This window comes from Quercus lobata, chromosome 2 (genome assembly GCF_001633185.2).
Source record: "Quercus lobata isolate SW786 chromosome 2, ValleyOak3.0 Primary Assembly, whole genome shotgun sequence".
NCBI lineage: Eukaryota > Viridiplantae > Streptophyta > Magnoliopsida > Fagales > Fagaceae > Quercus > Quercus lobata.
The window spans coordinates 11330756-11358640 of record NC_044905.1 but is presented as its reverse complement, the minus strand read 5'-3'; the positions used below and the strand labels follow the sequence as shown (position 1 = coordinate 11358640).

Genomic DNA, 27885 nt, shown 5'->3' with positions numbered 1-27885 from the left:
GCGGTCATAAAATGTCTCAATCTAGTGTCATTGGAACAATTTATTTTTATGTGGCTGTGGGGTATTTAATGGTTTAGAATTAGATTTGAGAAGACATATCTCACCTATGTGCTTAATTTTGTGGTTAGCTAGTGATGTATTTATATTTCTATTAACTATAATAAGATTCTATGATTTGATGAGTGCCAACATCATATACTATAAAATAATTAAATAAAAACATCGTTCCACCCTCTCATTTTCAATCATCTCTCTAATTTTTTTTTTTCCCTACAATCTTAATATGGGAGTTTGTCTATTTGTAAGCTTGTGTAAAGGTAGTTCAGTAAAGATAATTTTCCATATTTTTCAGTGTTTGGTAACAACAGAATAAATGAATCAAATGAAAACTATTTTTAGTCAACATAATAAGTATGACTTATTTTAAGAGATTGTTTTTCACTAATTTTTTTTTTTGAAAAACAACTCTATCTCATAGCAAGCTAAATAAAAGAAGTTATGAGATTATTTTTCAACTCATTTAGGGTTGCTACCAAATATAGAAAAATGATATAGTTTTATGGAAAATATATTTTAGAAAATGACTCATTTTCTATAAAACATGATTATTGAAACAAACAAGTATAATTGTTTTTTCCCTTTTAATTATTTTCGGGTAATTGAATTTACCTCCACGTCAAATTTCATTCTATGTTTGAGAAGAAGAAAAATAACAAATGGAGAATAGGAAGGAGGTTCTTTGTTTATGCTAGGAGAAATATTAGGTACACACAAAAGGTCACAACAATTTTCACAATCCTGTGAAGGGATAATATTCTTCAACCTTGAGGAGTTGAAAGTAACGCTCCTTTTCCAAAAAAATTTCTCTCCGTACTCTCACTAGTACTCTATCCCTTTCACCTTTCCCCTAACTTTGTAGCTAGGCCTGTTGCAGCTGTCCACCCCTTCCACCCACTCCCTCCCATCTACCAACCCATCTGACCATTTTCCTCTCTCGCGCATCTCTACAAATATACCAACCATCACTGCGAAAATACCACCCTCCATCCACCCACTCCCTCCCATCTACCACCCCACCTAACCATCTTCCTCTCTCGTCCATCACTGCAAAAATACCACCCATCACTGGAAAAATACCACCCTCCATCCACTATTCACCATGGAGGTCTTAGACCTCATATCCCGCACAAAAAAAGTATCCTGCGAATAAGCTAGAATAGAGCTCCCTCCAAACCAAGGCACTATTAACTCTCCAAAACTCATACTCCTTGCCAAACTTATCACCAACAAAAATATTGGTCTCTCATATGTGAGGGATGTGGTTTTAAAGGCATGGGACCCAGCCTACTCACTGGAGGTAAAACGAATGGATAAGGACATCTTTATGTTCTCCTTCAGCCATGAAGTGGATGCCTATAGAGCTTACCACAGAAGACCTTGGTCGTGTAAGGGAGGCCACCTTATCCTAAAAAAATAGAGCCCAGAAGTCACCTAACAAGAAGTAGAGTTTTCCACATCAACTTTCTAGGTCCAAGTCCATGGTCTCCCTGCCTTGTGGAATATTGAGGATAACCTTAGGAAGATAGGTTCGAGGCTGGGAGAAGTTGTAGAAGTGGATCTAGTCGGTGAACCTGGTGGCGCACGGAAAAAATTTCTCAGAATCCGTGTGGACATTCCAGTAGGAAAACCACTACTCCCAGGCCTCTTCCTTCCTTGACCAAACAACACTGAAGCTTGGATTAGTTTAAAATATGAAAAGCTTCCAGATGTTTGTTACAAGTGTGGAGTTATAGGGCATGAAGAAAGATTGTGTACAGACACCATTTTCCAGCTCTACAACTCCAACGGTGCCAAGTTTAAAGTTGTCAGACCATGGCTTCGATCTAGTCACGACTCTCTTCCTATTAGGGTTTTCGTGTAACCAGATGATGCCGCCAATGTGACCAGAGAGTCATCGGGGCGGTCATCGGAGAACGAGAGTAGATCCGTGCAAGATGGTACGCCTAAAGGAGCACCTCCAACGTCGTACAACTTGCATTGGGTGCCCTGTAACAGCCCACTACCTTCACAAGACACATGGCACTCCCACGACATTCTCACCTCCACTACATCAGCAGGTACAAAGCGTACTACCTCTATAACGTCTATCCAAGCTGAGCTGGAATCACTGTAGGAGACAACAGTCCCCCACCACGCCTCATGCATTGAGACAATGTCCTATGCGGGCCCTGCTACCAAAAAACTAGCCCATGGATTTCGCAAATTGTTTCGCTTAACCCCGGTTCAAATGGGCCTGAGGCCCATTGAGGAGCTTGCTTACCCCTCTTTAGCCCAAAACCCAAACTGCCCAAATCATGTGTATAGCCCAACCCGCAAACAAATAAATACCCAATCCTCCACACACCTCACATCACCGTGTGCCACCAACTCTGAACCTCATCAAAAGCTCCAACAAACAAATAACCAATCCTCCACACCCCTTACATCACCGTGTTCCACCAACCCTGAACATCATCAAAAGCTCCAAACTCCACTCATATCCACACCAAATGAAATACTACCTCTATCAAACCCTCTGAAGAGGAAAGTTACAGGAAAAGAGCTTGAGGTCTTCACCAAACGTCTCAGAATTGTTGCAAGGGGACCAGAGCCAATCTCATTCCACAATCGAGCCTAGAGTACTTCATAATCAAAGAAAGCTAGAAAGTGGAAGATGAAGCACACAATCGTAAGTCCTTCTATCACACTCTGTTTGAAATCTGTTCACACTCTAATACAAAATCCAATTTGACTACCCACACGGCCGAGGAGGCGGGCCTTATCATGCCCCCATCGTCTCCATGAAGTTACTCGGTTGGAACTGTCGGGGCATCTGTAATGCCTCGATAGTTCGAGCCTTAAAGGCTCAAATAAAAGGGGCTAGGCTCGAGTTAATTTTTCTGTCTGAAACTAAAGCCTCTCTTAGTAGAATCTTTGTTAGAATTTCTATTAAGTTTGATCATTTGTTAGTTGTTGAAGCAAAAGGTAAAGCAGGAGGGCTCTGTATTTTGTGGAAAAATGGGCTAACTATTAAGGAGGTGGAATACAATAAAAATCTTATTGTTGTTAAAATTAGCGATCTGGCATGTGAATGGCTCATGGTTGGTTTCTATGGCCCACCGTATCCATCAAAAAAGAAGAAAGCATGGGAAAATCTCATGGCTTTACTTGAATCTCATCAAGGGCCTTGGATGTGCTTCGGGGACTTCAATTTTGTGCTAAATGAAAATGAAGCAGTATGAGGTAAAAAAGGCAGTCCCTTCACAAACTATCTCAAGGACTTGATGTTCGAGGTCGGGGCCATTGACTTAGGATTCTTTGGTGGCAAATACACTTGGGTGAAAGGTAAATGGGGAAATGCCGCAATTAAAAGAAAACTGGACCAAGGAATTGCCAACATCGCGTGCATACCCGAAAGCTACAATATCCCATCTCGGTGCCAGAGGTTCTAATCACACCCCTATTGTTCTTGACATGAACCCCCATACATGTTTTGCGCACCAGCCTTTCAGATTTGAGGTTGCCTGGCTTAGGGACGACCGTTGTGGCTCGGTCATTGATAGCACTTGGAGTGATGAACACACTAGATTAGACTTCATTAAATTGTGTAAAAAGTAGGCGGCCACTAGGGAAGCTCTCAAAAAGTGGAATAAGGAAGTGTTTGGAATGTGCCAGGACAGGATCAACTCCCTTATGAAACGCATCTAGGACATCCAGAGGCAACTCACTTCTAACCAAGTTGGGGATTTAGAAGTAGCCCTTCAAGCTGAACTAATGGAATGGCTCCTTCGGAGCGAAGCCTTGTGGCACCAAAAATCAAGGGAGCTTTGGCTAAAATTGAGGGACAAATATTCCAATTTCTTTCATCTTTCCACGGTTATCAGAAGAAAAAGGAATAACATAGATGCTATACATGACGGAGAGGGCTCATGGATTACTAAGGGTAACTCAATCAAAAAAACTTTCCTTGATCATTTCAAGAATCTGTTTCAGCAAAATGAAGCTGATTTTCCACCTCACTTTGAACATCTTGTCCTTCTGTGCATCACAAAGGATGAAAATACTGAGTTGTGTAGAATTCCCTCTCATGATGAGATCAAATCCACTCTTTTCAATATGCATGACCTCAAAGCCCCAGGTCCAGATGGTTTCCTTACCATATTCTATAAGAAATTTTGGAATACCATCGGTGGCACTGTCATAAATGCTGTCACATCCTTCTTCATCAGAAGGACAATGCCTAGGGAGGTAAATAGCTCACTCATTGTCCTTATTCCCAAAATTTCTAACCCCACTACTGTAAATCATTTCAGGCCTATAAGTCTTTGCAATGTAGTTTACAAAATCATATCCAAGCTCTTGGTGGCAAAGCTCAAACCTCATCTTGAAAAAATAATTTCTCCAGCACAGTCCACATTCATCCACAACAGATGGATTGCCAAGAATCAAGTAATTGTTCAAGAGATTCTCCACAGCTTCAAGTCTCGAAAAACCAATTCGGGTCTGATGGCTATTAAACTCGATCTCCAAAAGGCATACGATAGGGTCAGTTGGGACTTCATTCACTTTGTTCTTCTCCACCTCAGCTTCAATGAAGTTTTCGCAAAATGGATTCTTTACTACATGTCTTCGATATCCTTTAAAGTCCTTGTAAATGGGGGTAAATCCGAGAGCTTCAAACCGAGCAGAGGGCTTAGGCAAGGGGACCTGCTCTCCCCTTACCTTTTTATTTTGGGGCAAGAAATTTTGTCTAGGTTGTTGGACAAAGAACTGAGACAAATAAAATTATTGGAATTAGAACAAACAGAAGTGGTCCCATAATCACGCATGTGATGTATGCGGATGATATCATTTTGTTCTCCAAAGCTTCTAAAAAAGATGCAACCACAATCAACCACATCCTAAATAAGTATTGCAGCTGGTCCGATCAACAAGTCAATAGGGAGAAGTTGGGCATTCTTTTCTCAAAGCAAACTCAAAGTAACACTCGCAGATCCTTGAAAAGTACCTTAAAAAAGATACAATATACTTAGGTGCGCCTCTCCTCCTGTCCAGAGCACTTGCAAAGGACTTCTTTTACCTACAATCCAAGCTTGAAGCCAAGCTCACAGGTTGGAGGACCAAGTGCCTTTCATGGGCTTGAAGAAGGACTCTCATATGGTCGGTTGCCCAATCCATTCCAAATTATAGCATGTCTACCTTCAACATTCCTAAGAAAGTGTGCGAGAACCTTGACTCCCTTTCCAGGAGATTCTGGTGGAACCTGAAGAAATCAGAGGGTAAGTTTCTTGCTTGGAGATCGTGGGATAAGCTATGCTACCCAAAGAGTCAAGGTGGACTCGGATTCAAAAAAGCAAAGGATATCAATAATGCTCTTCTTGCTAAGCTTGCTTGGATGATTGCCTCTAAAAGGGACAAGCTTTGTGTGAATATTCTGAGGTCTAAATACAAAGTTTCAGAGGACTGGTTGCACTCCAAGCCACCAAAGAGAGCCTCACCCATCTAGAAAGGTATTGAGTTGGCAAAGAAAATCATTGTTAAAGGAGCATGCTATACTATTGGCAATGGGACATCCATTAACGTCTGGACGGATCCTTAGGTTCCTTGGATAGAAGGTTTCATCCCAACCCCAAAAGAAGAGGTGTCTTCCCAATATCCTATCCTTGTAAGCCATCTGATTGACCCTAATCTTCACTGCTGGAAGCATATTTTAGTAAAAGAGTTGTTCAACCTGTGAGAGACCGTGCCCCCGGCCCGTTTTACAGGATGTTGGGCTAAACCCACGTGAATTGGTGGAGTCGTGTTATTGCATCTCAAAATGGAGGTTCGACTAGTTATATTTTCCCCTTTAGATTAAGGGTTTTATATTGGAGTTGCCACTTATTTAATTATTGAAATAAATAAGAAAACCAAAATTGAAAAAATCCTTATTTTATTAATTTGTAATTAAATTTACATTGATCATAGGAAAGTTACATGGTTTTGGTCCTAGATACAATCTAAGATAAAGTACATGACTTTGTTTTTTAGTTACAATCTAGAAATTGAAATTTACATGGATAAGCATTTGATCTATTAACCCTTAATCTAAGCTCAGAAGCTACATTACAAGGTGAGAAGGTGTTAGACACCCACCTTGCCTGGTGAAACCAGTCTTCTAGACTATGGTGACCAACATTCATATCATATCATCTAATATGTCAAACAATTTACATGTTGAATTTAATGTGTGTGTATGTGATAAACCCTAATTCAATTTATTAAGCATTCCATTTGGATTGAAAAATAAATTCTAGTGAATGTGTGTGGATGGTGATAACCTAGATTCAAGAATTTGAAACAATTATTAAACAAACATGTTTTTCATATTTTTGATGTAGATTTAAGATTAAATCTAGTGATATGCATGAACAATCAAGAATATGTGAAGAACACATAAGAACAATTTAGAACATTCAAACATATTCAAGAGAATTATCATGCTTTAATCTTAAGTTCTCATTATGACAACATAAACAAACAGTTAGGGAAGATGATTATACTTTTATGCAAGATCCATATGGTGGAGGAGGGGACTCTTGATGGAGATCCTAAGGGTGAAGGAAAAGAAGATTTAGGAGAGGGAGAGTGAGTCTCACTCAATATATTGAGTCTTAGGAAGACCAAGATATGACAAGACTACTCAACTTCACTAGAACTCAAGAGAAGAGAAGAGAGAGGGTTTTTTTTTGTCTTCTGGAATGAAGGAGAGGGGGGGTTTATATAGTAGTAATAGAGGAAATATGAATGGAAGACCATTTAATGAGGGTTGACAAAAAATCATGAACCTAGACCTCATTTTAGCCTTTGGGAAAATCTGGTGCATTAAATGTGGAGATTGATGAGAGTGAGGAGTAAGCAAAGTTTAGTTTTCCCATAACTGTTGTAACAGCCTGTAGAGCCAATTTCAAAAAATCATATCTACCTCAATTCTGATCAGAATTGTCTCATTCTTGTGCTCAAATTGAAGCCCCAGATGTCTAGTTTCTGGAAAAATTAACCTCATTCACAGATTCAAAATATTCTGAGAGATATCAATGAAATGGTGAGCAGAGGTCATTTGTTAGAAAATGGTTTCAGCACAATTAACATTAATAGGTCCCAAATTAGCTCCCAATTAACATTAAATGGCCCCAATCACTCTCATTTTAGACTTAATTGGTTCTAAATTTACTCTAATTAAAAGATAATTGCACAAATTACTTATTGAATAATTAATGTTTAATTATCTAGTTAATTAAGTGTGTGCAACCCTATCATAAAATGTAGTCCTAACCAATTAAATTATTACACATCATCGATCTCAAATTGATTATACTTATAACCAATTGAAATCAATTGTTCATAATCACATATAGTCGGACTCAATTTGTGATAATACATCTCAGCTATTAAAACTTTATTTGATGATAACATTCAATTTGATGGTCCGATTAGGGCTCATGACCAGTCGATTTGATCGTTACAACATCAAGATCATTTTGGTGAAATGAGATTAAAGATCTAATGACTAGAATCAAGATGTATATTTTCAAGGTGAAATTACCCTTTTACCCTCCATGTGAGGTTAAATGCGGGTTGCAAAATAGGGTGTCAACACAACCCTCCCTTAGCACAGGCAATTCTATCCATCCCCATTCCATCTAGACTTCTTCCAGACAAACTCATATGGACACTAGACCCAAAAGGTAACTTCTCAGTTTAATTAGCTTACCACATTTCTCGCTCCTACCTACCTTCCTTAAACCCCAGTGGAATTTGCAGGAATAAGCTCTGGAAGTTGAACCTGCCCGAGAGACTAAAAATGCTCCTATGGAGGATTGGAGTCAACTCTATTCCCACTAAGGAAAATCTCCTCACCCAGCTCCATGTTAGTGATACCAATTGCCTTTTTTGCAAGGATAGCATTGAATCCTCAACCCACCTCTTCTTTAATTGCCTTGCATCCAAATCATTTTGGTTTGCTATTTGTTGGGGCCTCAGAATAAAGAACTTAGCAATTTCTCAACCGGAGGACATTATTAAGCTCATCTTGAATCCCCCTAATTTCCCTTGTGAAAATGTTGACATTGGCCAAATCTCCCTACAATTGGCATTTACAATTGAAGAAATTTGGATGGCAAGAAATTGCTCCCTCCATCAGAACTATGTTTGGGATGTTTCCTCTTCTATTAGGCTTGTCTAGACCAGATGCCATGAATTCTCCACAATCATAACCCCCCTGTAGCTCACAGTCTTCCTCTACCTGTGAGTGTTTGGTCCCCTCCATTCGTTGACTGCATCAAGATCAACATAGATGCTGCCATCTCTAATACGAATGTTGCCATTGCTATGGTGGCTCGTGATCACCATGGAGTGCCAATCAAAATCTGGGCTAGGCTAATTAAGGAGACAACCCCCCTCCAAGCTGAAATTGCAACTCTACTTTAGGCTGTTCAACTTGCTAAATTGGAGAATTGGAACCATGTTATCTTTGAAGGGGATGCCAAGGTTTGTTTTGATGCCATCAACACTCCTAACCAACCTTTTCCCTGGTGCATTTAGACCCAGCTACTTAATACCATTGCTATAGTTGAGTTCTTCTTTTCTTGTTCGTTCGTTTGGATTAGTAGGATTGTTAATGGTTTTGTGCACCAAGTAGCAAAATTTTCTTTACTTTGTTGCTTAGCTTTTGTGTTCTTGTTGGATAATCTGCCCACTGCTTTGCTGGCACTTTGTAAGGCAGATTATCCCCCATGTTCCGTTTTTATCTAGTAATGCATTGCAAATTATCAAAAAAAAAAAAAAAATTCACAACATTTCTAAATTAATATGCCAATTCACACATGAGCCTACCACAACCACCAATTTTAACTAGTCTCATCACACGCACTTTGCACGTGCAAGGAGGCTTTTTTTTTTTTGTTAGTGATCCTATTTCGTAGAGTTTTTTATTTTTATTTTTTATTCTATATATATAATTTTTATTTTGAAAATCTAATTTATAAGTGGATAAAAAAATTTAAAAATTAATAGGAGAGTGGTTCTATTTTTTAGGCAATGTTTTAGTGGGAGTTAAAGTTGCATTTTTATCGGATTGTCCTTTAATTTTGTCTCCACTTAAATATAGAGGTGTAGAGACATTTTTGAACTAAAAAAATGAGAAATCCAAACAGGAGAACCCCTTAAATAATAGTATAGATGATAGACATACTAATTTGGGAATGTCGTAAAATTGTAGGGGCATTTTGTTGCATCCTTAGCATTACTCTTGTACTTATATTAATGGCATATGATAGGATTGAAAAATAACTTCAAATCCCTAAAAGTAGTAATTATTTTGCTACATTAGTTGGGATATTTTGATGAACTTTATCTATTCTCCGTTAACTTCTCTCCTTAATTGTGTCAAATCAAACTATTGCCAATACATAACAGAAAGAGTTTAGCTCTAAATCGATTTAGAAACATCTTTTTCCAACTTATTATGTGTCAATTGAAGAGACCGTTCATTTGTAGTGTTATCGCACCATTCACGTGTTTATAATACACCTAATTAATTTTATAAATCGTCACATGGCGGATTAAAAGAGATAGTTCCAAATTGGTTTGGAGCTAACTTTGTTTATACTTGATTAATTTGAAAGGTGTAGATCAATCTTTAGGAAATGCATGTAGGAAAAAAATTCATGGAAATAGCTTTATCAATTTTTTTTTTCTTCAGTAGGAAATCTTCTATAGTAATAGATATAAGGAATATATCAATGGATGTTTGATTGTACTTGTAAGAAAATTCTTAGGTACTTTCGGAGTATGGAGAAATTGTGCTCACTCCTCTCATACTTATGGTGGACCCCATCACAAATGTGAGAGGGGAGAGCATTATTCTCCGTACTTCAATAATACCTAAGAATTACTCGTACTTGTAAGGAGGAATTGAGTGAGTCTTACAAAAACAAATAAATAAACTCCTTTGAAATCGAATGTTGTCCAACTACCTAAAAAAAAACTAATAATATATTAACAGTTTCTTGATTGTACTTACTAAATTGATTGTATCCCACGACATTGAGAGTAACAAAAATAAATAAATATCGCTTTAACTGAATGTACTTCAACCCTCATTAAAATAACTTAAATATATTAATTCTAGTTAGCTTAAATAGTAAGTTTTTTGTAGTTGAATAAGAGATCTTTAGTGTCTTTGTTTGATTATAATGAGCAATTATTAAAAACGGACGCCAATAGTTGAAATTATATATGGGTCATGCTAACGAGTTCCCTTAGGGTACTGGTTAAGAATTCAGTTAAAAAAACTTTTGACATCACTTTTATAAGAAATGAAAAAAGCTGTCAAAACATTAATTGTTTTTTTTTTCTTTTCCCATAAAAACTTTCTTTAATTGGATTTTTAACCAGTGTCCTAAGGGCACTCGTTAGCATTTCTCATTATATATATATATATATATATAAACAACCTAGACATAATAATGCTTATTAATGAATTTATTAGTAATACTTTTTTTTTTATTATGGTATTTTTTCTTTTTCTTTTTGATAAACTTTGTTGTTAGTTTGTTACATTCTAATCATTATAATAATCTATTTGCTGCAGACTAACCAGCAAGCAAGAAGCCAAGAAAGAATAGGAGGGGTGGGTTGGATTCCTTTTCCCTTTCATACTTTATTATTCTTTGGCGTAAAATAATAAAATCACTTGTTTCTATCTCCACTAGGTACTGACAGACAGCCACAGAGAATAAAGATCAACGGTCTGAGTCATTCACCACATTGTCGGTGGCTAGTCAACCGTCCAAATCACAAGGACCCCATCAAATATCAACGGCGCACAACAGTTCTCCACTCCTCCCAATTTACCAACTCTCAAAACCTCTATCTCCGGCGCAAAACCCACTAAAATTCCCAAAATGCCACCAACCCTCGCTAAACTTCACAAACTACACCAAGGGGCATTTCCGTCATAAATAAGCTCAAAGACAAAAAAAAAAAACCAGAACATAAAACTTTTCCGTCATAAATAACCCCCTGCCACTGTCGGTGTTCTGTCAAAGAAAACCATATTTGCAAGAAACAAAAAGCAAAAAAAGAAAATCTTAATTTACGGTTTGGCCCAGATCCAACACTCACTCCTTAATTAGGCTTTTGTTTCATTGGTTCTCAACCTCAACCTCTGCTCTGTTTCTTAACCACATTTTGCTTATTTTAATGTAATTCTGTTTCTAAAATTTCTTCTCAACAAAACTCAATCTCTCTCTCTCTCTCTCTCTCTCTTTTTTTTTTTGTTCTTCGCATTGCGGCACTTGAAGTGCCACTTAAATTTTTTGAAATAAAATGTGTAATTTGGTTTGATTCAGATCAAGCCAATCTTACAGTGATTATTACTGTTTGCACTGCATTGTGTGAAATCAAAGAGAGAAAAAAAAAATGGGAGAGAAATCGAGGTCTAGAGGATGGTGTGGTTGGATCATTGTTCTGATAGTACTGGCTGTGGTTGTTGCTGCGGTTGTGCTCACAATAAAGAAGAAATCGAATCACTCCAATGAGGCTGCTCCGGTGCCTGGTCCTCCCGGAGCTCCTGTTAAGAAATACGGTGATGCTCTCCAAATCGCTATGCAATTCTTCGACGTTCAAAAATGTAGGTTTCTCTTAATATCTTTTTTTGTTTTGTTGCTATGTAGTATTTATACTTCAATGCTGGTCATTTTGTGTTCTAATAAAGCTTCTTGACGTAACTAGTTTGATCATTTGTGTGACAATTATGATGGATCTGAAAAGTTACACGAGCTTTATAATGATTCAATTACTGTTCTTTGCGTTTATGTTGTCTGGAACATGAAAACTTAACTAATAAAGTTCACAATGTTGTATTCTGCCCAATTTCTTCATTTTTTTTTTTTTAAAGACTTTTTAACATTTGCAATTTTGTTTGGATTGACAATGTGAATTGTGAGTTGTGACTACTAGGATATAGACTTATGGTGCCAATTATTATACTGTTTGATTCGTTTTGTGTTAATTGAGAGGAACGCGAACGGAGAGAGTCTATTTCACGTTTAAGATTTTATTTCCTAGATCTGATAGTGTAGAGCGTGTCACACTAGATATACCTTTAGATTTGCGATATTTAATCTCAACCATGAAATGGATCAATTTCAAATGGAGAGGATCCTAATACTGATTAAGGTGAGTATGCTATTTGTTATTGTAGCCGGTGAGTTGGTAGATAACAAGATAACTTGGAGAGGGGATTCGGCTCTAAAAGATGGAAGCGAAGAAAATTTAGATCTGTCAAAAGGAATGTACGATGCTGGGGATCACATGAAGTTTGGTTTTCCGTTGGCCTACACTGCCACCATGTTGTCTTGGGCCATCCTTGAGTATGGAGATCAGATGGATACAGTGAAGCAGTTGGAACCAGCTAAAGACTCACTCAAGTGGATCACCGACTACCTAATCAATGCTCATCCTTCAGCAAATGTTCTCTACGTTCAGGTTACTCTAGCCTTCAACTTGAGTTCATCTATTGTTCAGCATTGTGTGAGTTTATGTGCGTGTGCAGGTGTGTCTATCCATTTTTTTGCATCAATTTTATTACCAATGTTTTGAAGACTTCCTGATTATTTTGAAAAACAAGCTTGCATGTAATTCAACTATAATTTCACAAATTTAATTAGGAATTGTCATAGCTGTAATATTTTTTGTAGTTTATTTTCCTAAAAACTTGGCATTTTTGGTAGTCTTGTCAGTGCTTGGCTTTAGATCAAACCATTTTGTTCAAAAATTCATATTTAATTTGTTCAGTGTCTTCGGAAACATAACCGTAAAAGCATGTATAGTTTGGATTTGAATTAGGGAAGCATGTTCAGATTCCCATTGGAACCTAAAGCGGCGGCTGAATGTTGCTCCATTTGTCATGGCAAATCAAGTTTCTTAAATGTGTTTCTCTTTTCACAATTTTCTTTTGGACAGGTGGGTGATCCTGAATCGGATCATAAATGTTGGGAGAGGCCTGAAGTAATGACTGAGAAGAGGCCACTCACCCAGGTCAACACATCTTCTCCAGGAACTGATGTTGCAGCTGAAACTGCAGCAGCTATGGCTTCAGCATCTCTGGTGTTTAAGAAAATTGACTCCAAATATTCAAGCACGCTCCTTACACATGCTAAACAACTGTTTACTTTTGCTGACAAATATAGAGGTTCTTATAGTGAGAGCATCCCAGATGTCCAAACCTACTACAATTCAACAGGATATGGAGATGAGCTCTTATGGGCAGCTAGTTGGCTCTATCATGCTACAAAGGATCAAATGTACCTTCAGTATGTGACTGAACAAAATGGAAAATCCTATGCTAAATGGGGAAGTCCAACGTGGTTTAGTTGGGATAACAAGCTTGCAGGAACACAGGTATATATATATTTTTTTTCTTGGAGTTTAAGTTTTGTAGCAAATCTATTCTGGTTTCATATTTACTTATGTAGTGTGCATATTATGCTTCAAATGTCATAACTTGATGCCAATAGTGTAATCTTTTTGTTTTTGTTCTATTTGTGTTGTGAATTTTTATGAAGCATGAACAGCATTCAGAAGAATATTGTTCACATTATTTCCACTCAATATCCCTTATCTAGTAGAAAGCTAATATTACGTACGAGTAAAAGCAGCTTCAACACATCATTGTTAAGCACATGAAAAAATTCACCAAATTGACATTAGAGACTTTGCAGGCCATATATTTGGAACCACTTTTCTGTTGTCTGTATAAAATTTTTCTTATGACTGAAGACCATGGCTTGTGGACACTGCGATATGTTGTTTTTGAAACTGTACTTTCAGGAGTGGTTTTGCAACCTACATAAAAACCTTTAATTTTTGCAAAAATATATTAATTTGCTTGGCTTTCCCTCTTCTTAACTAGTTCAGGTAAGGAGTTGAGAAATCCAGTGACTTTTATCTTCCTTGACAACCCTCATAACTATATCAACAGAGTTAGCTTAGATTTAGAAGATATTATGCAAAGCCATTAAAAGCATATTGTGCTTCTCAACTTTGTTAACAAGTCTACTATTTTGATGCAGGTTTTGCTGTCCAGAATAATCTTCTTTGACACCAAAGGCCTCTCAGACTCTAGCCAATCTGGTATTCAAATGTACAGAATGACAGCTGAGGCTGTCATGTGCGGTCTCCTATCAGATTCTCCAACAGCCACAAGCAGCAGAACCGATGGTAATCCTCACCACATATTCTATAAGACTTGGATAATCATTTCAATTTTTTTCTCAAATCTTCCCCTTCCCCCTCTTGTTTCTTTTTGTTGACTTCTAAAATTAATGATTTTGTGCTAGTTACATTGATTATATAACTTATCTTCTTGGTAGTTGGTTGATTCAACATTTATATCCATATGGTAAAAATTGAGAGCCAGTAATTAGATGTATTCAACCAAGAATCCTATTTAACAGCTGTACTCACCAATGATTAGAATGCCTATCATGCAAAACTCAAATTTGTTATAAATTCATATGTATTAATAAACCGTTGTGCTGACTGTGTATGACATGCATGTATGGACTAAGAGAGGCTACGGTTTTACTGGTTCCTCCCATGTTGTTTCATCTTGTCCCTAATGAGGGAAACTCCTGATTTTGTTAATTGTCAAATGGTAGAATCCATACAAGGGAAAGATTAATCGAAGACTAGATGAGTAATTGGTGGCTTTGGTTCTAGAGAAAGGTAAAACAACTAATTGGCGCCAATGGTTGCTAAATGAGTGGAGTTATTAATGAGTTTTCTGTTCCTTGTAAACATAAGTATGGATCATTAAAGTCATAAGTAATGATATTTAAGGGATGCGCTCTCTTGTAACTTGGAAAATTAGAAATACAGGAGAGCTTTAAACAGCCAAGATACCAAACAGCTATACCAAATACATTTTCAGAGTGGAACAGTAAATTTTTCTAGTAGTGTTTTTATCACCTCATGCATTGAACCTCCCAGCTACATTCTTCGGAGCCTATGCTTACCATCATGTTTTCTGTAACACAGGTGGTCTTATATGGGTCAGTGAGTGGAACGCTCTGCAGCATCCTGTGGCTTCTGCATTCTTAGCTGCCCTTTACAGTGATTACATGCTTACAAGCCGGACTGGACATCTCAAATGTGATTCAAATTCCTTCTCCCCAGCAGATCTTCGGAAATTTGCCCAATCTCAGGTATGTTGTGCATTTTCCATGAGAATTAAAGGTCACCTAGAGAAAATACCAATACACAACTTAGTGATTAATGATAATGACACTTCAGGAGGTGCTTACACGCTAGTTTGTTGTCCATTTTTTATCAGGCTGATTATGTCTTGGGTAGCAATCCTTTGGAAATGAGTTTCCTTGTGGGGTATGGTGATAAATACCCAAAATATGTGCACCATAGGGGAGCTTCAATCCCGGCTAATGCAAAGACTGGCTGCACTGATGGCTTCAAGTGGCTTAATTCGACTGATCCCAATCCAAATGTAGCAATTGGAGGACTTGTTGGCGGGCCCTTCAAAAATGAAACTTACATCGACTCTCGGAACAACTCCATGCAAGGGGAGCCAACCACATATAACGGTGCTCTCATAGTTGGCCTCCTATCGAGTTTGGTCACCACGTCTTCAGCAGTTCAATCCTTCTATTAAAGCTGCTTTGGTACATAATTACAAGATGTTTGTATTATATCTAGCCGTTTGCATTACCTGGTTCTGTGCAAATATGTGATTTTTGGCTCGGTTGTTCTGAGCTTTCCTGCTCAATTTGTTGTAGTAAATGTCAGGTGTAGTTCTTTTCTTGCAGAGTTGCAGTGAATACTTAACAATTCGTTATTGCCTCTATTGTTTTTTCTTTTTCTTTTTTTATTCTATCTTTAAGAAACGTAACGGAAAGAACAAGAGTATTAGCATATACTCCATATTACTGCCCCCTTATTTATACTTTAATTATTACTCTTGAGTCTTGATTTTGGTACGTTTGATGAGGAGTTGAAGCAAAAGTACAAAGGATAGAATTTGAACTATGATAAGTCAAAGTTCCTTTTCGAGGTCCACGTATATAAATTATATAAGGAACATATGCATGTCCACCATTCACATTTGGCCATTCAAAAGCAAAAATAAAGAGAGTTGTACACAAAATTATCCTTAATATCCCGCATCCAGCTCTTTTATCATTGTCAATATTTTGCAAAATGCTACAATGTTATTCAATGCTGATTAAGACTGCAACTTTTTGAAAAACTTTTCTATCCCTTTTTTCTCTCTCATTTGGATTACAAAAGAGTTACCTAGAAAATTTAATAAGACTTATTATAAAACGAAGAGTAAGATGTAGGGTGTATTGTAAAAATGAGTGGCTGAAATAGTAAAAAAGTGAATGTTTATTATAAAATTTGTTCAAACTTTACAAAACCATATATGAGTGTTTATTTCCTCCTTTGGTGTGACTTGATAGAGTTTTTTTTTTTTTTTTTTTTTTTTTTTTTTTTTTTTTTTTTTTTTTTTAATGATAGAAAAATACAAACAATGTGCTACGAGCCTACAACACATCCTTGGAAAATAATCCTTAAACTATTATGAGGAGGAAAGGTGAGCATAGATATTAGATAACAATTACAAGGACTGATTTGATACAGTTTTACTTTAAGGTTTAATACAACTTTAAGTGATGGCAATTTTTTAGTATTTATATATCAACTATACAATACTTATTTAGCTTTATATTATAAATTTTTTGTGTGATGCAAAAATTATTTAAAAAATGTGTAAGGTAAATAAAATGTTTTATTAATATCATCAAAATTATCTTAATAATTAGTGAGTCACATGAAACTTTGATACAGTTTCACTTTCACCTATAATAAATTGTTTATCTTAATAATTAATGACCTCTATCATGAAAGCACATTAATTTTAAAATTGAAGCATATTTGTTGAGTTAATTGGTGTAAGATATAAATTTTATTATATTAAAGTAAATATTTTATATAAATGATCAAAATAATTAAAATAAATTATCTTTTTTATTTTACATTTACAATAACTTTTTGTAATAAAATTTTAGCTAGAGTACCATTTTAAATTTATTGAAATTTAGGTAATAGTGCTCTACTTAAACTAAACTATCTTAGCAATTGATTTACTAGCCACTTGATACGACAATAGAGTTTCATAGAGAATTATTGAATACTCTGAGAGTACAATAAATGCGTACTCCTCATTTTCACATGAATTGTGGGTCTCACCATGAATTTAATTAGTGGGACTCACAATTATGTGAAAGGGGGAGTATACATTTATGGTACTCTAGAAGTATCCAATAATTACCCGAGTTTCATTCAAAGTAAATTATCTCGATAATTAATGAGTCACATAACAAAATTTCATTATACAAATAATCTCTCTCTCACAGTTTTCCATATACATATATTGATGTTTTACAGTAGACATTTATAATTAAAAAAATTACAATAAAAAGAAATATTATCTAGGCCATCCTATTTCAATGCATGGCCTAGATCCTGTATGTGAGCTTGCTGGGTTTGAGATTACTGTACATTTGGTCCTTATGTTACTTCATGGGACAGTTCAGATGGACTTTGCCTTTCTTTCCTAACTAAAATAGAAAACAGGCATCATTGCACTTCCACTTAACACAATGAATAGAATTTGAAACCTTAATCTCCAAGCAAGAAAGAAGGTAGACCTTCGGTGTCACCTTGATGGATAGCCATCAGTTGCCAAACTAGCCTTAACTTCAAACTTGCCTTGCTTTCCTACCCTTGGCCTTCCAGAAGATGTTAATCAAGGAGAAAAAGTGTCTCAAACATGTAGTTGATAGTGAGGTTTCTAGCTTGATCATTGCACTTCCCAGGTTGAGCTGGAAGGCCAATTGCAACTTGATTGGAGGAAGGGTTGAAAGGTGAACCCTAAAAATTCCATAATAATATGACAAGATGTAAAAAAATTCTAAGCATAAAATAAAACAATGTAATTTACTAAAGGCGCTATTACAACTTCACGTAACTATAAAATCACCCAATACTCTCAATTTGTCCAAGTACAAACAAATTAAACACATAACTTAATGAATTAATATTAATCAAATCGAGATTAAGTTTATATAGATATCATGGTTTATGTGAATAATATAACAAAGCGAGATGAATATTTTTCTTCTTGAAAGAAAAAAAGTTTTACTTTACCTTGAATAAAACAATATATGGTGAAAGAAAGGTAAAATCTAACTTCATTTTTTATTTTAGTGTTGAGAGAGAGATAGAGAGAGTGTTTAGTTTGTGGTCATGAGAGATTGATTGACTAATGTTAGTAATCTATTGTGTGGAAGATTGATTTACCAAAAAAAAAAAAATCCTCAAACCATAAGGAAAATCAATCATTAATGATAATTCGACATACTCAAAATTTTTTTTTTTTGTGTGGGTAAAATGGCTCAAAGCTTATAAATTAGGTTAATTTACATAAACCCATACTTTTTGGGATCTTTTTGGAAGTGGGGAAGAGAGCCCACAATCCACCTATGATGTTTTCTCTTGCAATGAAATCAATTATTGTCTATTGACTTACAATATTGGAACCTTAGACAATAGGAACTCATGAGCCTGTCTTAAAGTTTTGGTGAGATATTCATCACTTTCTAACTTCTTGCTAAGACATAATAATCAAGGCTGGCTGGTGTAGTGATATGTATCAGAATGTACGATTAGCACCCTAGACCACCTGTGTTACACTCTACATTCCACCGTCAATTCTGCTGTTGTCATGGATGCCCATTATCAAGTTCATGCTTCCCTTCCGTACAAGATAGAAATAACATGACAAAAAAGACGCTATGCAATGCAGCACTCATGATGAGTCAGTCACTGATTAATACCTTACTCAAAAGGAAATTGAAAAAAGGTGCCTGGTTTTGTGTTTTGGATCCATTCCAGAAGGGAGTCAAGTATCTTGGGAAAAGGCATTAGCCCACGTGAGAACCAACCGGTACAAATACAATGTCTCAGGCCCTATCTTAGCTATTGCTAGCAAGTTGCACTACTTGCTCTCCACCATCAGTTTTCTTCCGACCTTTTTTCACACGAGTCACTTCCTTGATGGTCCTCTAGGTACGATCAAGGACAGTTGTCCTTCTGGCCATCCATGATTCTGACTAAGCACCAACATTGTCTTGTGACTTCCTACTCCCTTTCCTTATCTTCACCTATATTAAAAGACTATTTGGTGGTCTATTTTAAACAACAGTTCAGTGTTTAAATAATATTACACGTATTTTTATACATGTTTTTACTTATATATATTTTTAAAAAATACAAATAATATTACTAGAACAATATTACTAAACGGCTCTAACTTTTATCTTCACCCATGTCTGCTTACTTTCTCATTCTCATTCTTCTTCTTCTTCTTTTTCTTCCTTAAAAAATATTACTTGGATAAAGCTAATTTCAGTCAACTATTATATGCTTCTTTTATTTGATGTATTTTTTTGTTACCAGTTGATTCATTCAAATGAACTAATAACAAAACACTATATTTTTTGCAGAATTATTTTCATAACTATTGATGTAATTGATGCACAATAATAAAGGTGGCATAATAAGTGATAAATTCAAGCATCAATGACATTGAAGTGTCCATTTGGTTTCGTTTTTTTGGAAGAAAAAACAAGACAGCGATTTGAAAGCACCTATTTCGGTAAGATTTCAAAATACATAATGGCCCCACTATTATGGTTTTATGTGTTTTTGGGTTGCATCCTTTCAACTGCGTGGCCCCAAAAATTTTGAAATTTTTTTTAATATATATAATTATTTTAATGTTTTCAAAATTTAGTCTACAAAAATAAAAGTTGGTCCTTTTAAATATTTTAATTAATCTAATGATACTCTTAAAAAAGAATTGGTCTAATAATTATAAAGATATAAATTTATTTTTCACAATTATATTTTTTATTGTAAAATGTGCTCTTATATCTGTTAAATATTTGATAAATTTGGCAAACCAAATATGTTTGAATATCTTTTTCAGCCTGTTATATGGCTATTAACAAGTTACTGACTTATTAAAAAAAATATTTTCACTAAAATTACACATGAAGTGTCTTTTTAGTTGCCACATAATGGGTTAGAGTAAGATAGTTTCAAATATGTTCGGAACTTAACTTATTCCTCCGAGTTTTGGAAAGTTTTTGAAAATTTCATTAGTTTAATTGAAAGATTTTTTTTTCTTACTTTAGTATAAAATTTGATAATTTTTATTGAAAATGAAAATTTTTAAGAATTTCACTATGAATATGGTAAAAATGAATTTTATTTTATGAAAGATTGCTATCAAACATAATTTTGATTGAAAATAATAATTTTTTTTTTTTGGTGTGTATATATATATAACTTATCAAATATAAAAAAGTGTTTATATATAATAAAAAAGCGTGTGTGTGTGTGTATGAGATGTTGTTTTGATTAATATATTAGTGTCACAACTTGGCTCCCCAAGCAAAAATTTTTGGCTCTGTCCCTGATCTCTTGGTATTTCCAACGAAGATGTTCATGATTCGAATCTATCATCTCCCACTGAAAATGTATAAAAAAAATAGCAAATTTAAATGAAAGTTGTATTACTTTAATCACAATGTATCATGTTTGCAATTATTAAAAAAAAAAAAAAGTGTTGTGTGTCTATTATTATGCAACACTGGCTGTATGTGATGAATTTTAAGATTGATTAACTTGATCATCTGAAGCAAATATAATTGTTTCATAGTAAAAGTTCATTAAAAGATCTTCATATTCAAAACAAGGGTTGCTTATCTTGTTATCAATTTCATTCTTTCTTGAATAGAAAATCGTGGATCTTTTTATAGATGTCTCTAATAATCCAATATTTCTTTTATTTTTTTTATACTTAGTGTAATTATAGCAAATTTTTTGTTAAAAGACCATTATATCTTCTATTCTATAAAATTATTGAAGGTCTTCATTATCACCTACGCAATTCACACCATTAAGTGTTATATTTTCTATTTGGAAAATGCTAAAATTTCAAATTATTTTACAATTTTTTTAATAAACTGTTGTTATGATGATGAATGTTATTGGTAAATAAAAATGTGATGTTAGTTGAAAGTTCAGATAAGAACTAATAAAAATTTGTCATATTAATAGTTTATAAAAATATTATAAAATAGTTTGTGCAAATAATATTACTCTTTTCTATTTTCTATCAACAAAACTATTTAAAATTAGTCTCTTGTTTGAGTGGTATTAATATCTGAGATATTGCTAGAAGTCTCTCCACCCTATAAGGGTTATCAGATTGACCCATCGATTCCGCACGTATACATATTTATATAAACTTTATTAAGCAACTATTTGTTATGGGTGCTCCGTACACACAAAAATTCTTCTTGTCAGGAAAATAGTATTTTAGTACTTTCATAATTTTTAATTATTCCTTAATTCACGAGCAATTTGAGACTTTATGATGCTTTATGTTTGAAATCAAGAAACATGAAGTGAAATCAAGTACTCCTGCCTATCATGCAAACTTTCAGGATCAATGTTTCTTTCGAAGTTTCTTCATATACTTATTCCATTCCAGCTGGATTCAATGTAGGTCTAATGGTACATCTCTTTCAGTCCTCACCAATATCTTTTTCATGAAAGCTAACTTTTAACAACCCATCAATTCATGAAAGAAGAATATAGATAAAGAAGTAATATACACCGACAAGGTAATAGTAGTATTAAAATCGCAGGCCTTGACATTTGAGGTCAGATTCTAACTGAAAAAATAAATAAATAAAATTGTCTCCAAAAAAAAAATCAAAGCGTGATTCACAGGTAATTAAAAGAACTGTGATGACAATTTACTCCCATATGGAGTCGACTCTATTTGTGAGAGCATAAAACACTGCTTCGAGACTACCTAAATTTTTTTTTCGGAGTGGAACTCCCTTCTACATGGTTATGTGTATAGTAGAGAAATCAACTAAAAACCTAGGGCCAATATTAATCATTGATCATATTGTACTATTTTACAACATATTTTTGAACGTAAATGATGATTAGGTCAACGAGAAATATCCGACTTTGTTGCATAACCCAATTGTTGTTCCATCTCCCAACTTAGCTTTGGGCCCACCCCAGAATGCTTGGGCTCATAATCCTGGTTTGATTAAAAAAAAAAAAGGACGGCTTAGATGATCTGATTTGCATTTTGACTAAAAAAAACAATGGAGCCCACTGTAGCATTGCACGTGAGCCAGCCACGTATTATTACAGATATGATTGAGGGAATAATATTTTTTTTTTTTAAAATGGTACCTCGAGCTTGCACATGAGTTCATGGGCAGTGGGGGCAGACACGATAATGTTACGGGCAGCTGGTGTTATGAAACCTTCATCTACAGCGTTGTCTATGAATGATAGGAGTGAGTTATAGTATCCATCAACGTTCAACAAGCCCACCTGCAAGAAGAAAAAAAACATTAATTTTGTTTTTTTTTTTGTTTTTTGTTTTTTTTTGTATTTAAAAGTTTATTCATAGCACTTTTTTTGGGGTGCCACCTCAGGTTGTGGATTATGGATATGAAATTTTGTATGACAGTGTTAATGGGTGTCCTCAAAAGTATTTATTAATAGACAATTTCTAGAAATATTTTAATATAATTTTCATAAAAAATAAAAAAAAAACTATTATTTTTTCTTTCTCCATAAAAAGTTTCTAAATTATTGTCTTTAAGACATTCATTAATTTTTTTCATTTTGTATTTAGTGCTATTGATTAATCAAATTAATGCCTAAAGCAAACTCTTTTTTTTTTTTGGTAAGTGGAAGTGTGGAACTATGTGTTTTTTGTACTTGTTTTTGGACTTAGTTTAAGTCAAATGCATCTAGTGCACTAAATCGATCAAATGATGACACGTGTCTAAAAGAGGACACACGTCATCATCTCAACAAATCCAATAGTATTGAACACTAGACGTAAGCCTGACCCTTATTTTCTTACTTATCATTTAATATTTTTCTCTTTAGTTCGGTGGATGTTGAGTTGCTTTTTCCTCAAAAAAAAAATAATAATAATAATAATTCGGTGGATGTACTAAAAGATAGATAGTTTCGATGGAGTGTGGGCCTCCAAAAAAGTAAAGGGAAAAAAATAAAATTTTTACTTTAATCACTTTGTTTATCACTATTTTTTGTTAAAACAAAATCTAAGATCACAACTTTGCTATAATTATATGCGGTGAGGAAAAAAAAAAAGTATGTACATATGAAAGTGATAGACTACATTAAAATTGTGACCAAAAAAATTTGTAATCCTAGATCTAATCTAGCAATAGACCCAAATAATCAAGTAATGAGAGAGAATTGAACTGTTACCGGTTTTTCATGGATTCCCAGTTGAGCCCAAGTGATCACTTCCAAAAGTTCTTCCAAGGTGCCATAGCCACCTGCAAGCAATTTTAATTTTGATTGAATTTAATAATACGACTGATGGTTGATCGTTATGCTTACAGTTATCTTGGGAAGAGCTAACTTTAAGATATATCTTGATTTTATGTTTTTATTTTTAAAAAGATATTTCATGATCTTTGAAAGATTATGGTACATATAAAAGAAAGGAAAGAGATAATTGTACATTGAAAATGATTGGTATAAATAAAAAATGTTGATTAGTATTTTATTTACAGAAAAAATATAGACCTGGCAAGGCAATGAATGCATCGGCTTGGCGGGCCATTTCGGCTTTGCGTTGATGCATGCCTGATACAGCTTTAACTTCTCCGACAGTTTCTCCAGTGATCTAAAATTATACACAAATTAAAAATTAAAAAAAAACATTTTAAAATTAGTAACAAATTCATTGAGCTTGAACATGTGATTAGTGTAAGTTTGAAACATAATTTATTGGAACAAGAAATTAATAAGTGTTTAATTTAAGCTGGTAGCATCTTGAATTTCTTTTTAATTTATATTTTATTTATGGATACCATTTTTTCTTGAATATACTTTATGGATTCTTGTCACAAGCAGACAGTTTCATACTTTTGTAGATTAGGTCATATAATACAGTTTTAAAAATTGGATTAATAATTGAAAAAAAAAATTAAGAATTCTTTAACAAAGTAAAAATTGAATTCATTCTACCAATTACAAGAAATATGTTACATTTTAAAAAATATTTACAAAAAAGGTAAGAAATTCAATTACCTCTCTTGGCATGAGAGTCGTGGGAATTACTCTGCAAATGGGAACAAAAAATAGAAGAAATGTTGATTATTGACATAATACTTTTTTTTTTTTTTGATGGAAGACAAAACACATTTTGATTGGTCAAGTATTCTCAAGAGTTCTAGGCACAGACGTTTAGAAAAAAAAAAAATAGAAAATATATTTTTGATTGGTTCACTCACACACAATATAGATAACATGTGCCCGTGCTACAACTTACCCCAGAACGTGTCGACCGCCATCATAGACAGCTTGGGACACGAGACCCATCAAGCCAATACTTCCTCCTCCATAAACCAAGTCAATGTTCCTTTCCACCTGCAATGTTCTTATCTTATCAAACTCACATGTTTATTTCAAACAAAAACCCTTACTTAAAAAAAAAAAAATTCCAATATTCATCACCAATGGATCAATCCAAGCAAGAAGATGTTAGTAACATCTTGTTACAAAAAACAGAGGACTCTGTATCTGATCTCTGTTTTACTCAGCTACAGAGTACTCTGTTTCGAATATATACTACTGATTTCTCTTATCAAACAGTTACTACTGGAATTTTGTAATCACTTCTAGAAAAAATATGTAAGATCACAGATCAAACTTAGGAACTAGAATATGTAGTTCCTCATATTTTCACTTATTTCAAAGACCAAAAAGGTTTCACTTTCACAACAAAAAACAAAGAGAGGTGTTTAACTGTTAAAAGTTATAAACAGTACCAGATGTTTTCCAAGTTGAATAGCAGCAAGCTGGTAGCTAGGGTTCTTTCCAGGGCTGCTCCCACAGAAAACACAGACACGTCTGAATCTTGAATTCATGGAAGGCTGTTGATTTTCCATAACTGTAAGAAAAGGATATAGAACCAAAAGAGTGATTTATTTCAATTGGGTTTTTGTTTTTGGTGTCTCTCTCTGTATGCGTGTGTGTGTGTGTGTGTGAGAGAGAGAGAGAGAGAGAGAGAAAACGTGTATTTGTTAAAACTTTGAGCAGTCAGCAAAGAGCTTCAATGTTGAAAGCCAAAAGCAAGGGTGACAAATGGTGCTATTGGTCCCTTTATATATACATATATTAAACTTTAATGTCACTGCCCCACATACTCATGACAATTTCTCATCCATCAATTTATCGTCTCGTGATGGTTTCCAGTTTCCGCAATGAAATTCACGTTGAAATTGACATGGAAGAAGGTTCCCTTTTATTTGGTCTCTATTCTTTGGTTTCAAAATAATGACTTGGATTCCCTTAATACGGGGGCTTTAGCGGTTTAGACAACCTTTCATTTCGTTGTCAATCAAGTTTTCTTTTCATTTTTATCCATATTAGTCCCAGATCATCATTATAAATTATTGATCTTTTGTCCATCTTTGAAATTTTAAGATTAATTGAAACTTGGCTTCATTTAATCATTTCGGGCCGTATAATCATCTAAGGTACATGATTATGGTCACTTTTCTGAATTCTGAGTAAAATAGATATGATTACGGCCACTTTTGATCCCCCAAAAAAAATAAATAAATAAATTTGTCCATTTCTTTTTCTTTTCCAAATTGGAAAAATTGTAACATCAGCACTAAAACAAATAGATTGTTAAAGTTATTCATTTTGAAAATCATTCCTATCGCCCCCAACAGTAAGAGCATTGGCATCACATATTTTAAAAACAATGTTATTTTGAAACATCAAAAAATTATTTTGTTTACTTTAACACATCACTTAATAGTACACCCTATATCACATTTACTATTTTAAGATTTAACACATTAGAATAACCTTTTAAAAAAACTACTATAGTAATTTAAAAAAAAAAAAAAAAAAATTAGTCTTTACAACCCACCACCACCACCACCGCTACCGCATGCCCTCAAAAAATTATTTTGTTTATTTTAACACATCACTTAATAGTACACCTTACATCACATTTACTAATTTAAGATTTAACACGTTAGAATAACCTTTTAAAAAAACTCCTACAGTAAATTTTTTTTTTTATTATAAAAAAATTGGTGTTTATAGCCTACCACCACCACCACCGCTACCGCATACCCACCACCATCAACCACCACCGCTACCGCATACCCACCACCATCAACCACCATCCAAAACTACCAAAAACCACCAAAATCAACACAAACCCAAAACTACCAAATCAACCCAAAACCACCACAAAAAAAGAAAAAGAAAAAGAAAACTTGAGATGAATTTGATCAATCATTTCCCCCAATCACAATCCCAAAATTGGCTGATCAACTCAAATCCATCCTTCTTTGCTCTTTGATCTTGGCTTCTGATTATCACCGATGACGATACTAAGGGTTAAGTCGGTGATGAGCAAACAAAAATTACAAAAAACCGAGCACAATTATCATCAATGAAATACACATATAGCATCACGATTATCATCTGGTGTTAATGTTCTAACATTGTGTTTAGTTGCACATGTGATGTAGGTAGGAAGAGAGAGAAAGAGAAAAAAAGTATTTTATAATTATGTGCAGATGAAGGGAAGGAAAAGAAAGAAATAAAATAAAAACACCTTTTTTTTTTAAGAAAGGTTATATAGAATTATATATTTAAATTGTTTTTCTTTCTAATTTTCATTTTGTGCAAGAGAGAGTCCAAGGACAAAATAAAGTGTTTGCACATTTTTAAAACACTCTTATTTTAGTTGTCATTAGTCCTAACTAATATTTTACTATTTTATTTAGTTTTCTTTTGATCTATGAGGGTTGACACCACAACTATTGTGATAATATTGTGATAATTTAATGTGTCCGTAACAAAACTCTTTGCAATAATCAAGCATTAGGAAAATGGTAATATCAAGAATCTGATAAATTTGATAATTTTTTTTTCTTTTTTTTTTAAAAAATGAACGGTTTATAAATAACTTGTGATGGTACGTACATAAGGGGCAAAAAATAATTTCAAAAAGTAAAAGTAAAAGAGCACTATGACTAAAATGGCATTTTTTTCCTTTCAATCAATTGCTACCAAATTTGGGCGAACACCAAAGCCTGAGAAGCAATTGAACATGTCAACCATCCATCAATCATGTTTTTTACCTTATCAGCCAAATAGGTTAAAAAACATTGGGATTTCCTAAAACATTTTGAAGAACCTTTAAAACAAGGGTTTTGCTAATAAAACATTTTTGAAATTTTTTTTTTTTTTTTCAGAAATTGAAAAAGTATTAACAGTTTTTTCAATTTCTTAAAAAAAATTTTCAAAAAGAGAGATGTTACGTCTACAATATTTTTACAACGAATTACAAGTGGTTAGTTGTTATTGGTTCAAATTTCAAATTAACGCTAAGATTACTTTTTTGCCTCAACAATAACAACTAGTAACAACTTGCCACTTAGAATTTGTTGTAAAAATATTGTAGACATATAATTTCTTTTTCAAAAATAGATGGCTTAATATGTGCCCTTAGAGCACACATTAACCGAACCCTTAGAACAAACAGACCTCAAAAATGGTGAAACGATAAATTTTTTAAGCAATGCTAGGACACTAAAATTTTCA

At 34.3% G+C, this 27885-nt stretch overlaps 2 protein-coding genes across 2 annotated transcripts; one reads left to right on the top strand and one right to left on the bottom strand.

The window, feature by feature from the left end:
- Positions 1-11101: 11101 nt before the first annotated feature.
- LOC115974477 (endoglucanase 10) lies at positions 11102-16030 on the top strand. The gene is made up of 6 exons (XM_031094860.1): positions 11102-11713; positions 12287-12570; positions 13048-13485; positions 14157-14304; positions 15124-15290; positions 15419-16030. The coding sequence occupies exons 1-6, from the start codon at positions 11503-11505 to the stop codon at positions 15749-15751; spliced, it is 1581 nt and encodes a 526-aa protein (XP_030950720.1). The 5' UTR covers positions 11102-11502; the 3' UTR covers positions 15752-16030.
- Positions 16031-21951: 5921 nt separating this feature from the next.
- On the bottom strand, positions 21952-25384 carry LOC115974476 (cytokinin riboside 5'-monophosphate phosphoribohydrolase LOG1-like). Its single transcript, XM_031094859.1, has 7 exons — positions 25080-25384; positions 24581-24678; positions 24340-24370; positions 23833-23932; positions 23509-23579; positions 22450-22593; positions 21952-22291 (listed from the first exon to the last, which is right to left on the bottom strand). The coding sequence occupies exons 1-7, from the start codon at positions 25197-25199 to the stop codon at positions 22196-22198; spliced, it is 660 nt and encodes a 219-aa protein (XP_030950719.1). The 5' UTR covers positions 25200-25384; the 3' UTR covers positions 21952-22195.
- Between the last annotated feature and the right edge of the window lie 2501 nt (positions 25385-27885).